The 13,414-nt window shown below is 51.6% G+C and overlaps 1 protein-coding gene across 2 annotated transcripts in view; it reads right to left on the bottom strand.

The window, feature by feature from the left end:
• Window positions 1-4,905: 4,905 nt before the first annotated feature.
• The window catches only part of FAM58A (family with sequence similarity 58 member A), a 16,369-nt gene continuing 7,860 nt past the window's right edge, over window positions 4,906-13,414 (bottom strand). The window contains exons 3-5 of one of the 2 annotated variants that reach the window (XM_015566017.1): window positions 12,221-12,353; window positions 9,887-10,114; window positions 4,906-5,128 (exon numbers count right to left, since the gene is read on the bottom strand). In XM_015566017.1, the coding sequence (XP_015421503.1) occupies window positions 5,039-5,128; window positions 9,887-10,114; window positions 12,221-12,353 (451 nt within the window). In that variant the 3' untranslated portion in view covers window positions 4,906-5,038. The remainder of the gene's footprint in view (window positions 5,129-9,886; window positions 10,115-12,220; window positions 12,354-13,414) is intronic. The other variant, XM_015566019.1, reaches the window with a different exon arrangement.

The raw sequence follows: 13,414 nt of genomic DNA, 5'->3' as shown, positions 1-13,414 counted from the left end.
CTCGAAAAACTCGTTAGTCGGGACACTCGTAAGTCAAGGCCCCGCTGTATGTGTTTGAGTTCCTGCTTTCAACCCGTTTGGACAGATACTCAGAGTTGGGATTTCTGGATTATACAATAACGCTATGTTTAATTTTTTGAAGAACTGCCAAACTGTTTACCACAGCACCTGCACTATTTTATACCTCCCTCCCCCAAGTAGTACCCGAGGCTTCCAATCAGACTTCCTCTTTAACCCAAAGACATGGCAAGAAAAACCATTATTTCACTCATTCACTTCTCCATGGTCATTCCCCCATTCATTCCTGCACTCACCAGGTGTCTTTGGACACCTGTGCGATGGGACATCTGTGGTCTGTGGCCACCCCCAGCTGAGTCACAGAGTCAGCTCTGATCTGGGACTTGCAAATGACCACTGCGGTGACAGCATCAAGACTCCCGCATTTCATTTCCTCATATCCCTACTTCTCCACTCCGCACATCACCCTTTTAGATTTGGCAGTGCCGGAGGATGCATTTTCCAGGGAAGGTGCCAGGAAAGGAGAAAAATGGCTTCTCCGTTCCCTCTCAACCACCAGAATCTATATTTCTCAAAAAGACGAATAGCTAAGAACAGCAAATAACAAAGAGCCCTTGCTTCTTCATTGATGTGTGAGTCCACCTTGAACCATGAAGCTAAGTAAGTCTCAATTGAGCCAAATGCCATAGCAAGATAGCATCTGATGGAGAGATATTTTGCTTCCCCCTAAAAGAATCATCCATTTGTGTCTGTGGATTCTTTTCCATGGATTCACACTATCAAATATGACATTGGGGGGAAATGGTACTCAACCAAATGGCTTGGGGCAAGGAAACACTACAACACCCATCCCTCCACAAAGCTGACACCGTCTTCACCACCCAATGATGCCCTGGGAGCAAGGGTGTGTCCTGGTAGCCTGGGAGAGGCCCATGGAGGAGTTTCCTGGGGCCTGTACCAAAGTTCCACAAACTGGGGGCCCTCAAACAACAAACCTTTATCCTGTCATAATTCTGGAGGCCAGAAGTCTGAAATCAAGGAGTGGGCAGGACCGTGCTTACTCCAAGGCTAGAGGGCTGAGACCTGCCTTGTCTCTCCCAGCTTCTGCTGGTGGCCGACAGTCCTTGGCTCATGGCCACATCACTTGTCTCTGCCTCCATTGTCACATGACCTTCTCCCTGTGCATCTGTGCCTTTCCATGGCCTTCTCCCTCTCTATGTGTCTCCTCTCTTCTTCTAAGGACACCAGTCATGTTGCACTAGTCCCCTACCCCCACTCCTGTAGGATCTCATATCACCTTGGCAACACCTGCAAAGACCCGATTTCCAAATAAGGTCCCATCCCTAGGGGTTAGGATGTGGACACCTCTTCTGGGGGACACCATTCACTCCATCACAGTTGGAAAGGAAGAGATGGGCCAAGTCCCTCATAGGACCTGGCTGCCCTCTTCCTTCTACCAGGTTGACATGCCGAGTAAGGCTCAGCCATTTATCACTTTACAGTCGTGAAGATGTGCTCTGGACTGAAAAGCTCCTAGGAGCTTCCAGTCCTAGACAATCTTCTCGATCTCTCACTGCTGACCTTATTTAAATTATTTTCATTGATTTCAGACAGGAAGGGAGAGAGAGAGAAACATCAATGATGAGAGAGAATCATTGATCAGCTGCCCCCTGCACACCCCCTACTGGGGATGAAGTGCGAAACCCTGGGCATGTACCCTGAATGGGAATTGAACCATGAACTCCTGGTTCATAGGTCAACGCTCAACCACTGAGCTACACCGGCTGGGCTCATTGCTGATCTTTTTGACACTAAAATAAAGGAGAGGGGACATTATATATCTTTAATCCCCATTATTTTTTACGGTAATAGGAAGCCCAAATGAACAACAACAAAAAAACCACATTTATATCCTGTGTCCAAGTGTCCTTATAAAACAGGGCTGACATGTCACATATTCCCAGGCAGTGTCACCTATGAATCAGGAGGTCTCAGTTCAATTCCCAGTCAGGGCACATGCCCAGGTTGTGGGTTCGATCTCCAAGAGGGGGCATGCAGGAGGCAGCCAATCAATGATTCTCTTTCATCACTAATGTTTCTCTCTCTCTCTCTCTCTTCCTCTCTGAAATCAATAAAACACTTTTTTTTAAAAAGTGGGAACCTGAGTCCCATAGAGAGAAAGCCACTCACCTGGTATTCCATCATATGAAAAGGAAACCTGGCCTTGTCTGGTTTGACTCAGTGAATAGAGCATCGGCCTGTGGACTGAAGGGTCCCAGGTTTGATTCCGGTCAAGGGCACATGGCCTGGTTGCAGGTTCGACCCCCAATAGGGGGTGTGCAGGAAGCAGCCAATCAGTGATTCTCTCTCATCATTGGTGTTTCTATCTCTCTCGCCCCCTCGCTTCCTCTCTGAGATCAATAAAAATATACATTTTTAAAAAGTTACCAGAAACAATTGTGCCATCAAGAACAAAAACTGGCCTGGCTGTGGTGGCTCAGTAGATTGAACGTTGTCCCATGGACCAAGAGGTCCTGGGTTCGATTCCCAGTCAGGGCACGTGCCCAGGTTGCAGGCTCGATCCCCAGTGTGGGGTGTGCAGGAGGCAGCCGATCAATGATTCTCTCTCATCATTGATGTTTCTCTCTCTCTCCCTCTCCCTTCCTCTCTGAAATCAATAAAAATATATTTTAAAAAAAGAAAGAAAAGGAAACCTAGACCCACAAAATCCCCCATAGAGACTGTGTTAGCCCCCGCCACCCAGAGCTTTCTGGGCCATGCTCTCCTGGGTCAGCATGGTAGCTATCATCGGCATGTGGGGATGCTCATTGATTCCTTAGGGAGCTTTACCCAACCATCCCCTTGGCTCTGACCTGCCCTGGGCCGGGTGTGGGAAGGGGACACACTGGAACAGGCATAGTTGGAAAGCCCTCCCGTCCAGAGCAGGGGTTCTGCCTTCTGAGAGATGAGAGCTGAGAGCAGGCCTCTGGTCAAGTGCATGGGGCAGCTGCCTCCCTGGAGCTGACCCTGAGGAGATGCAAAGAAATGGAAGCTTCTGTCAGGGAATCCCAAAGTGAAACATCCTTCTCTTCCATTCAAATCAAGTCAGTGTTGGCCAAGGGCAGGGCCGTCAACACAGCACAGGCAAGGCCTGGGGCACGGAGGGTCAGGGGTGCCTGTGCCCGGTTTCAGGGAAGAAGCGCATGACAGAGGCAAGGTGATTTTTTTTTAATATTTATTGATTTCAGAGAGGAAGGGAGAGGGAGAGAGAGAAGCATCAATGATGAGAGAATCATTGATTGGCTTCCTCCTGTACACCCCACACTGGGGATCGAGCCCACCACCCGGGCACGTGCCCTGACTGGGAATTGAACCATGACCACCTGGTTCCTAAGTCAACATTCAACCACTGAGCCACACCAGCCAGACTTGAGTGCTTTTTAAACAGCAGAAGCGGAAAGGACTGGCAAGAGCCCTGAAGCTGTCTCAGAGGACTGCCGGGCTGGGCCCCTCACCTGCTACCCTCCAAGCCCAGAGTCCCAGCCCTGGGTCTTGAACCTGGGCGCCGGCCCTGCGCTCCAAGGGCTCCCAATGAAGCTGGGTGTATACATGTGGGAAGGACACAGAAGAAAGGGGACACATACTTGGATCCTTGACCCTGAAGATAAATAGCACAGTCACTTCGTAAACTCCAGCAAGCCCCAGTGCCTGACTGGTCACAAGTGTGTGAGCCCTCCTTGTGCCCCCAACCAGGAAGGAGAGCGCCAAAGCTACCTTGGTGGGGTCCAGGTGCTCCAGCCATCTCCACACCAGTGGCACCACAGGGCATGGCAGCCAGTGTCCACAGCCCACACTCCCCTGGTAACAACCTCCCAAAGGAAGGGAAGTGCCTAGGACAGTCCCCCAGACCCTACGCCATCATGTGTTGATAGGATGGTCCCACCAGTTGTATGGAGCCCAGTAGGGGTTCCCAGGGAGAACAACCCAGGCTGGTCTGCTTCTCTAATGCACCTGAGAGCTGTCCTTTGTGGAGAGATGCCTTTTAAGCCCAGCTGGTATGGCTCAGTGGTTGAGCACCAATCCCTGTCAGGCCACAGGCCCGGGTTGCAGGCTCGATCCCCAGTGTGGTACATGCAGGAGGCAGCTGATCAATGATTATCTCTCATCATTGATGTTTCTCTCTCCCTCTCCCCTCCTCTCTGAAATCAATGAAAATATATTTTAGAAAATCATATCCTCAGGTGATTAAAAAGTTTATTAATGCTTAGAAAAAACTGTATCACTTCCTGCTTATCGTTTAGTCAGATCTGGCGTGTTTTGTTGTTTTTTTTTAATGATAATCCCTAAGCCCCCTTTCCAAAATGTATGCTCACTGCAGCAAGCAGGACGATTGCCAAGCCCAAGCCCTGTGAATGTCCCAGTGGAGGAGGAGTGATGACACGTAGGCTCCTTTAAGACATCAGCATGACATGGGCATGCGCTGTGCCATCATGCCCTCAGGAGGCGATGCAGATCCTGCCCCAGGACCATCTCAGGAGCGCCGGGGACAATCCCACGTGGACAGCAGAGCACTTGAGGGGAAACCAAGCCAGGACAGTGCCCCTAAACGCCCTCGGCAGCACCGGCTCCAAAGCAAAGAAACTCTGTGGCTTTGTAATATCTTTTATTAAACAAAATAAAATTTCCTCTATGTTAATTCATTCATACTTTCTATAAATCTGGCCTTTAAAAAAATCCCCTGGGGCACAGTCCCATCCGTTCTTTGATTTTCCTTCCACTGATCCCAAACCTCGGCTGTAGTCTGCGTCCTTTCAAAGGACAAAAGCAGACCCGGAGGCCTCAGAGCCGCCCGCAGCACGCTCCTGCCCGCGGGAGGTGCAGCGCCCGTCACCATCCAGCAGCACAGAACCAGTCCTCCCAGCCAGTCCTCTGGGGACCGGCGGTCACGGCGATGTGGTGGCACCGTCCCCTGGCAGCCGAGCGTCCCAGGCTTCTCTTTGGACAGGCCTGGACCAGGGCCTTAGGGGATCTCTGTGTCCATGGTATAAATCTGAATGAGATCAGACACAATGTTATCAATGATTGGCTTGGTAAGGTCGTCACTAAACACCTAGAAAGGAGAAGGAAAACAGGTTCCGATTAGACTCCCTCTGTGTTAACCGAGGCTCCTGCCGCTAAGTGTCGACTTGCATTGCATGGGGGGACGGCACGAGGACTTGCTATTGGAGGTGACGGCGGCTCTCTGCAAAGCCAGTTCAGTCCCCACCTACCCAGGTTGATCACAAAGCAGAGAACATTCCAGATGGAAAAGGCCTGGGTGATCACTTGGCTCAGACAGGAGAGGGGGCTTGTCCCAGGTTACATAGGCAGTTGGTCACAGAGCTGGGCCCAGAGCACGGGCTCCTGACTCCCCACCATCCCTGCCCGGGCCCTCTTAGGTCGGTCTCTGGGGATCTTAAGAGAGAAAGGGGTGGGAGTCCATTTCCAGAAATAAGCAGGCAGGGTCACCTGGACCCCACTCCAACCTAGGCTGGCCCCTTCTCCATAGGGTGGACCAGGCATCCCCTTGACTGTGCCGGAGAGGTGACAAAATTGTAAGACGAGTCCCCAGGGGGCCAAATCAAGGGTGGGGTGCAGCTCAGGGCTGACCCTGCATGTTTCCAAAGAAGTTCTGGCGCTCAGCTCCTGGGAGGGACCTCTAGGTACCTGACCTCTAGGTACGTGGCAGCGCTGCCTGAGGAGGAGACCTTGGTTTGCCTGGGCGAGCGCTCTGCAGGGAGTTTATCCTGACAGTGCTTTCTGAGGGGGTGGGGCCCAACATACGACCTTGGCCTCCAGGGGCTGGAGACAGACCGAGGCCAGCCACGTGGGCGCCCCAGGCCTCAGGACCCACTCCCAGGAAAGTCCCTGCCCACCGCGGCCAGGGATGCTCTCCTGGTGGCAGCGCCCGCGCATGTTGGCACGTCAGTGCCGGGGCCTGGAAGCTGCGCCTGGTCTCTCCTGCACCCGCCCTATGTAGACTTGTTTTAGTTTTGCTTAGCAGGGTCCACTACCTGTGTGCTCCCAGAGACCTCAAGCCAAGAAGTGGCCTTTAAAAAGTAGTCCATGCCCGGCCAGTGTGGCTCAGTGGTTGAGCATCGACCTATGAACCAGGAGGTCACGGCTGATTCCCCGTCAGGGCACATGCCCGGGTTTCAAGCTCTATTCCCAGTGTGGGATGTGCAGGAGGCAGCCCATCAATGATTCTTTCTTATCATTGATGTTTCTATCTCTATCTCTCTCTCCCCCTCTCCCTTCCTCTTTGAAATCAATAAAAATATATTTTAAAGTAGTCCCGGGCCAAAGACAAGAGGACCCTTTGAGACATTGAGACTTCCTACAACAAGCATGCCAAACTCACGGCCCCCAGGCCGCACACGGCCCACAATGAATATTTGTGCGGCCCAGCCAATGTAAAGGTGTGTAAGAAACGTTTTAATAAAAATTTCGTAACTTAATTTTTACAATATCCTGTTATATATAATTACTAATAATGAACTACAACGTTCGCTAATGACTGAGTACTATAATCGTGTTGCATTCATTTCCCTTACGTGCCTTACGCGCAGGCGCACCATTTCTCAATGTTCAAGAAAAAATATTACTTTTTATTAAAATGTTCTATCATTTTACATTAACGATGACATTGATTTCAGCCCTTTGTATTCAGCGTGTCTCTTATTGACATAAACCTACGTTTCTATGAAAATTGAAGCTTTTGCTGTTTTGCGGCCACGTAAGCTTAAACCTTGTTTATTTGGCCCGTGTTAGCCTTTGAGTTTGACTTGCTCGTTCTACACCTCCATCGAGGAGATGCCCCCCAATGTTGCTGACCTCATCGGAGAGGGGCTGGCCTGCTACCTCATCCCAGCCAGTGTTCTCAGTCCTTGGCGGACTGAGGAGGAGCAGGAGAGGGGAGGGAAGGGAGCCCAGGGATGGACATCTTGTCATTTTTTTTCTTTTTCTTTTCTTTTCTTTTCCCTTTGAATAAATAACACTTTTTGCGGCAAAAAATAAAATAAAATAAAAAAACTAAAGTAGTCCACGGCCAAAAGCTGGAAGCCACCCAAGCGCCCCTCCATGGAGGGCTAGACAAACACACCGTGGTCCACCCAGACCATGGCCTAGTATGCAGCCTTAAAGAGGGCAGAAACTGACACGTACTCCAACACACCACTGACTTGGAGGCGGTGCCTCACGGACCCAGAGGCCGGACCCGGCCTAGCGCAGAGGCCGGCGGCCACAGGCACAGTCGAGCACAGGCTTCTGGTGGGCAAGCAGGTCAAGCTTGGCTAAGTCTCCTGACTGCACGGCGGAGCCCCAGCCCCCAGCAGACAAGTGACAACAGAGAGGCAGTTGCTGCAAACAGTGGCGGCGGAGAGCATGCGAGCAGAGAAAGTGTTTACAGATCAGACATGGGTGTCAGGACGGGCAGACAGGCGCCATGGGGAGCTGGCGCTCACAGCTCGCCGAGTCCACAGGGTGCCCAGGACGCACACAGTGCACCGGGCCCAGAATCATCCAGAAAAGGTGAGGAGTTGGGTGAACCTGAGCGCCCCACCCCGAAGAAGCCACTTCTTCCCAGTTGTAACAAGTACTGGTTAAGTCTGTGGTGCCCAGAACACAGGGTCCTAGTGGAGCCGCTTCCCAGCGCCTTTCTCTCGCAAGAGCCTAGAGCGTGAAGCGAGTCTGAAGCAGAGGCGGTAGGTATAGTGGCGCCCAGGGACGGCCAGGAGCAAGTGAAGAGGAAGGAGCAGGAAGGCAGACAGAGGAGAGACGCAGGGACAGTGGAAACCAGTGACGACACTGCAGATCCAAGCAGCTGAGGGACTGGGGCCTCTGTGCCCACCAGGTGCCCCGAGAAAACGGGGCCAGGGACTGACAGGTCTCTGCCACCACGTGATTGCAACAGAGCAGGGACACTGCAGGCACGGGATCTGGGAGCCCCGCGAAGCCAATGCGTGGAGCAATACTTTCTGTGCATACAGATGCCCTTCCATCGCCATGCTATGCGGGTACATCTGGCCCCAGATGGGGTTATGGATGCATTTATTTAGCCATGTGATCACCTACTATGTGCCAGGTCCAGGCACTGGACGCGAGGCAGTTGATAAAGCAGACAAGACCCCTGGCCTCCATATAAGCCAAGAGCTGCAAGAGGGGAGCGGGGGCGGGGGAGGGAGTAGGGAGAGGTAGTGAGGAGCTGGCCCAGGATGGCACCCATGGGGCTCACTCCCTTATGGGAAATTGATACTCAATGACACATTTAGAAGACTTCTGGCCACTGTGGGTTTGTGCAGGAGTGGGGTACACCAAAAGGGGACACTTCAAGTTACCTCAAATTCTGCGTACATAGAACCTCATTCTAGACCAAGCATGTCAAACTCGCAGCTGCCACATGCAGCCCACAACGAATATTTTTGCAGCCCAGCCAATATAACGGTATATAAGAAACGTTTTAATAAAAATTTCATGACTTCACTTTTACAATATCCTGTTATACATAACTAGAGGCCCGATGCACGAAATTCGTGCAAGGGGCTCGGCCCTCGAAGCCCCAGCTTTGTCTGGAAGGATGTCGGTCTAATTAGTATATTATGCTTTTATTATGATAGATTATTAATAATGAACTATAACTCTATTTATATTTTGATTAAAATGTTCTATTACTTTATGTGAACGATGACTCATTGATTTCAGCCCTTTGTATTCAGCGTGTCTCTACCAAAATAAACCCACGTTTCTATGAAAATTGAAGCTTTTGTGTTTTTGCGGCCACGTAAACTTCAACCTTGTTTATTTGGCCCGTGTTAGCCTTTGAGTTTGACATGCTTGTTTTAGACCGAGGCTAGACAATGAGGTGTTATGAAGAGAGGAGCATCAGGCTTCAAGTATGGAAAAGAAAAAAACACAGAAAATGGTCTGAAAATCCCATTCTAAAATAAGGGGACCACCGGGGGAAACTTGACAGAGGGCGGAAGTCTTTGAGGACAGCCCTTCTGATGGACAGATGTCACCTTGCTCTCTACAAATGTCACTTTGGATTCTGCAGGTCTAGGGGAGGCAGGGGAACCTACCCACCATCCTCTCCTCTCTCTCTACCTGTCTATCATCTAGCCAATCTATTCACCCATCCATCCATCTAGCTAGGTCTCTTCCTATCTACCACTAAAGCTATCACCTATCTATCTACCTATCATTCATCCATCTAATATATCCATCTATCCATCTTCTAGCTAGCTATCTTTCTCCAGCATCTATCTACCTATCCATCATCCATCCATCTTTTTAGAGCAGCGGTCGCCAGCCTTTCAGACCTCGCGGACCACCAGTGGTCCCCGGACCACCGGTAGGCGACCGCTGTTTTAGAGCACCCCCCATACTTCTGATGCGAAGCCAAATTTATTAACCTCTGACCTATGACACAAGCTTCCACTCCATTCACTAAAAGTGCTTGACTGAGCTCAGTAATTCTCAACTGGGGGGACCCCTAGCCCGGGACACTTAGCAATGTCTAGAGGCATCTTTGGTTGCTATGACTAGTGGGGAGATGCCCCTGGCTCTGAGTGGGCAGAGGCCAGCGATGCTGCTCAATATCCTAGTGCCCAGGATGCCTCAGCACAGAGAATGGTCCAGCCCCAGATGCCCACAGTGCCAAGGGGAGCATCCCTGCCTTTGACTTAGAAATGACAGGGCATCTGCAAGCTTCAGTGTTCCCAAGTGGCCCACATCTCTCTGCTGGATCATCGCTACAAAGAGACAGGGACTTCTAAAGTCCTTAGGCAAAGGAAAGGGGGACACATGCCCGTGCACTGAGCAGTCACCTCACCTGCCACCATGGCTTCTCGGCCTCGGCCTCGGCGGGCACCTCGACCCCATAGACCTGCAGGGCCAGGTGGAGCACCGCCACCGCTATGTGCTGAGCCTGGAACCGGAGGCACAGCCCCCCGTGGTAGCTGTCCCGCAGCAGGGCCCAGGCAGTGACGGAGATGGGGGTCCGTTGCCAGCTGTAACGATTCAGCCAGTTCTTGAGAGAAATCAGGTAGTGGAGCAGGTACTGCAAAGACACGCCAGTCAGCCTCTTGGCTCGCAGGGCTCTGGCCCCGTCACCCGCCTCCTCACTGTGGGGCATTGCGCTTCCTCTGCCCGCCAGCCACTCTCCCGGAAGCTGTCTCGATGCATATAAAATACAGATGGGCCCGAGTCACCTCCTGATCAAACCTTCCAGTGGTGCTCTGTCACTTAGAATAAAGCCCCAGTGCCTTCCGCTGGCATCCGAGCCCGGCCTCCCTCTCGGCCTCATCGCCCGCACCCCACCTTCCTGCTGTGTTTGACCGCCAGGGGCCTCCACCTCAGGGCCCTGACACCCGCTGCTCCCTCAGCCTGAAATCTCCACTCCTGTCCCAGTCCCCACGTGCCCACCCACCACTGTCCCCCAGGCCCCGCTCCCAAAACCTGCCTGGACCACTCTTAATGGCCACCCCCGCGAAATCCCTCTCCATCGCATGGCCCTGCTCTGGCCACCGTCAGCATCACTGCCCCCCCATACCCCCCTCAAACATAAGCCCCGGAGACAGCACCCTCATCTACAGAACAGAGTATGGCGCCTGTGTGCCCAGACGAGACAGGACCCTGCTTTCGGGGGAACTAGAGACAGGTGACTGAATTTTGCAACAGCACCCATGGCTATGAGCTCTTCGTCAATGAACTTCTAGCTCAGTTATGTCAGCTCCCGCCCTGGGGAGACGGCTGCTTTGCCTGAACCTCCTGCTCAATTGAACACACTAGTAAGCCTTGCCCCCCACATGCGTGGGGCTCCAGCACACCTGGAAGAGGGGCCTCACCCACCACTTCCCTGACCCCTATGGAAGGGAAAGGCACAGCTCGCTCGCAGGTGACACTGGGCCCCCTCCCAGCGGGTGCTATTCTGCCCAGGACTCTGCCCTCTGACTGCCTGGCAGAGCCAGGGGCCCTCCTGCCTTGCCCCTGCATCGAGCCGGCGCCAGGAAAACACAACTTTCAAAATTGCCGCCAGGGGTTTCCAGGAGTAGGTTGGTGGTGTGGAAGGGAGGGGTGAGATTATAAAAAAGGGCAACACGAGGGATCCTTGAGGTGATAAGAGTTATTTATCTCTCTGCTGTATCTAACTGGGGTGGTGAATACATGACACACGAGCATAAATTATATTGTATGACACCAGCGCAGTACAAGTAACCAGGTAACACCAGGAACCAGGGCACTGTAGCAATGCCCACACTCCGGCTGCTACATTGTATTCATTTTACAAAATGTTTCCATTCAGCGAGACTGGGCAAAGTGTCTATCTTAAATGGGGTGTCTCTGCGTTATTTCCAACTGCTTATATATCTACACTTACCTCGATAAAAATTCAATTACAAAGAAACAAAATCCTGGCACAGAGCCCCACAATCACCCCCACACACACGCCCAATGTCCAAGTGCTTTAAGGGTTTAATGTGATCCTTTTGCTGCTGTTTGAAACCGTTCTTCTGTTGGGATTTATTTGTTCTAGTAGTCAAAAGTGTGCCGATAGTACAGTGGTTAGAGCGTTGGCCCTCACACTGAAGGATCCTGGGTTTCATTCCCAGTCAAGGGCACCAGTTTGGCTCAGTGGATAGAGCGTTGGCCTGTGGACTGCAGGTACCTCGGTTGCAGGTTTGATCCCTTGGCAGTTGGGGTGCATGTGGGAGGCAACCAATCGATGTGACACTCTTACATCAATGTTTCTCTCCCTCTCTCTGTCCCTCTCTTCCTTCCTCTCTCTAAAAATCAATGTTTTAAAAAACGGAACTGGATGCAAACTCCGAGGCAGAGCAGCAGCTCTTGGGGACAGGAACTCTAGCAGATCACAAACCAGCCCTGTTTCACGTGGCTCGCTGAGCGCACAGTATATGTGGGTCACGGGATCGTCAAGGGCTTCAGAGGACAGCCCGGATCCCGGCTCGTGGCCACAGCTGAGCAGGCAGAAAGGCAGAACATCAGAAAACTCCACAAGTGGGACAGGAGAGGCTGCCTGAGCCAGTCACTGCATGCCATCGGGAGCCCCGGTGCCCAGCTGTGACCCTGCCCTTCTAATGTCCCCCATGTGCACTCAAGGATTCGATGGGTGCACTTCCGGTATGAAGAACGAAGAGGTCCGTACCTTGTGTGGGTGCTGAAAGGAGACTTGGAAGCGCAGTACCCGCAGCACAAGGAGCTCGCACTGCACAATGCTGTCCCGGATCACCCAGAATCGGGAGTCCAGCTCCAAGGGCTCGCTGCCCGGGTGGAAGTACCTGTGGAGAAACAGCGATGCTTACAGCAGCCAGGGACGTGGCCCTGAGCAGCCCCTGAAGTCACGTGATGTCCAGATCTAAACTCCAATATCCTTCTGCAGTATGATGAACATAGTGTCATTCGCCCTAGCAGGTTTGGCTTGGTGGACAGAGCGTCGGCCTGCGGACTGAAGGGTCTCAGGTTCAATTCTGGTCAAGGGCATGTACCTGGGTTGTGGGCTCAATCCCCTTTGGGGGGTGTGCAGGAGGCAGCCAACCATTGATTCTCTCTCATCATTGATGTTTCTATCTCTCTCTCCCTCTTCCTTCTGCTCTGAAATCAATAAAAATATATTTAATAAATAAATAAATAAAATTTATTTAAAAAAACAAACAGTGTCATTCTACTTCTGTTTTGTTTTTTGTTGTTTGTTGTTGTTTTAATCTTCACCCGAGAATAGTTTTCCATTGATTTTTGGAGAGAATGGAAGAGAGGGAAAGACAGAGAGAAACATCGATGTGAGAGTTGCACATCGATTTGTTGCCTCCTGCATGTGCCCCAACCAGGGCCCAGGCCGGGGAGAGCCTGCAACTGAGGTATGTGCCCTTGACCGGAATTGAACCCAGGACTGTTGGGTCTGCTTTATCCATTGAGCCAAACTAGCTAGGACTACTTCTGTTTTTATGAATTGTTTTTCATATACATGTCTAGTGTACAGGATAAAAACAGTAACCAATGGAAGAGAGAAGCCAACTTCTACTTTTAGTCCTGATGGGCTGTCCCATATCGCCCAGCAAGATGTCAAGTATAAAGGTAAGCCCTAGCTGGTTTGGCTCAGTGGATAGAGTGTTGGCCTGTGGACTGAAGGGTCCCGGGTTCGATTCCAGTCAAGGGCACATGACTGGGTTGCAGGCTCAATCCCCTGTAGTGGGTGTGCAGGAGGCAGCTGATCAATGATTCTCTCTCATCATTGATGTTTCTCTCTCCCTCTCCCTTCTTCTCTGACTCAAAATCAATTTTTAAAAATCTTAAAAAAAAGGGGGGGGGGAATGTATGTCCCTGAGCCTCACCACAGGCTTCC

The sequence above is a fragment of the Myotis davidii genome, unplaced genomic scaffold, assembly GCF_000327345.1.
Source record: "Myotis davidii unplaced genomic scaffold, ASM32734v1 scaffold462, whole genome shotgun sequence".
Classification (NCBI taxonomy): domain Eukaryota; kingdom Metazoa; phylum Chordata; class Mammalia; order Chiroptera; family Vespertilionidae; genus Myotis; species Myotis davidii.
The sequence above is the reverse complement of the archived record's forward strand: the minus strand, read 5'-3'. Positions and strand labels throughout refer to the sequence as shown.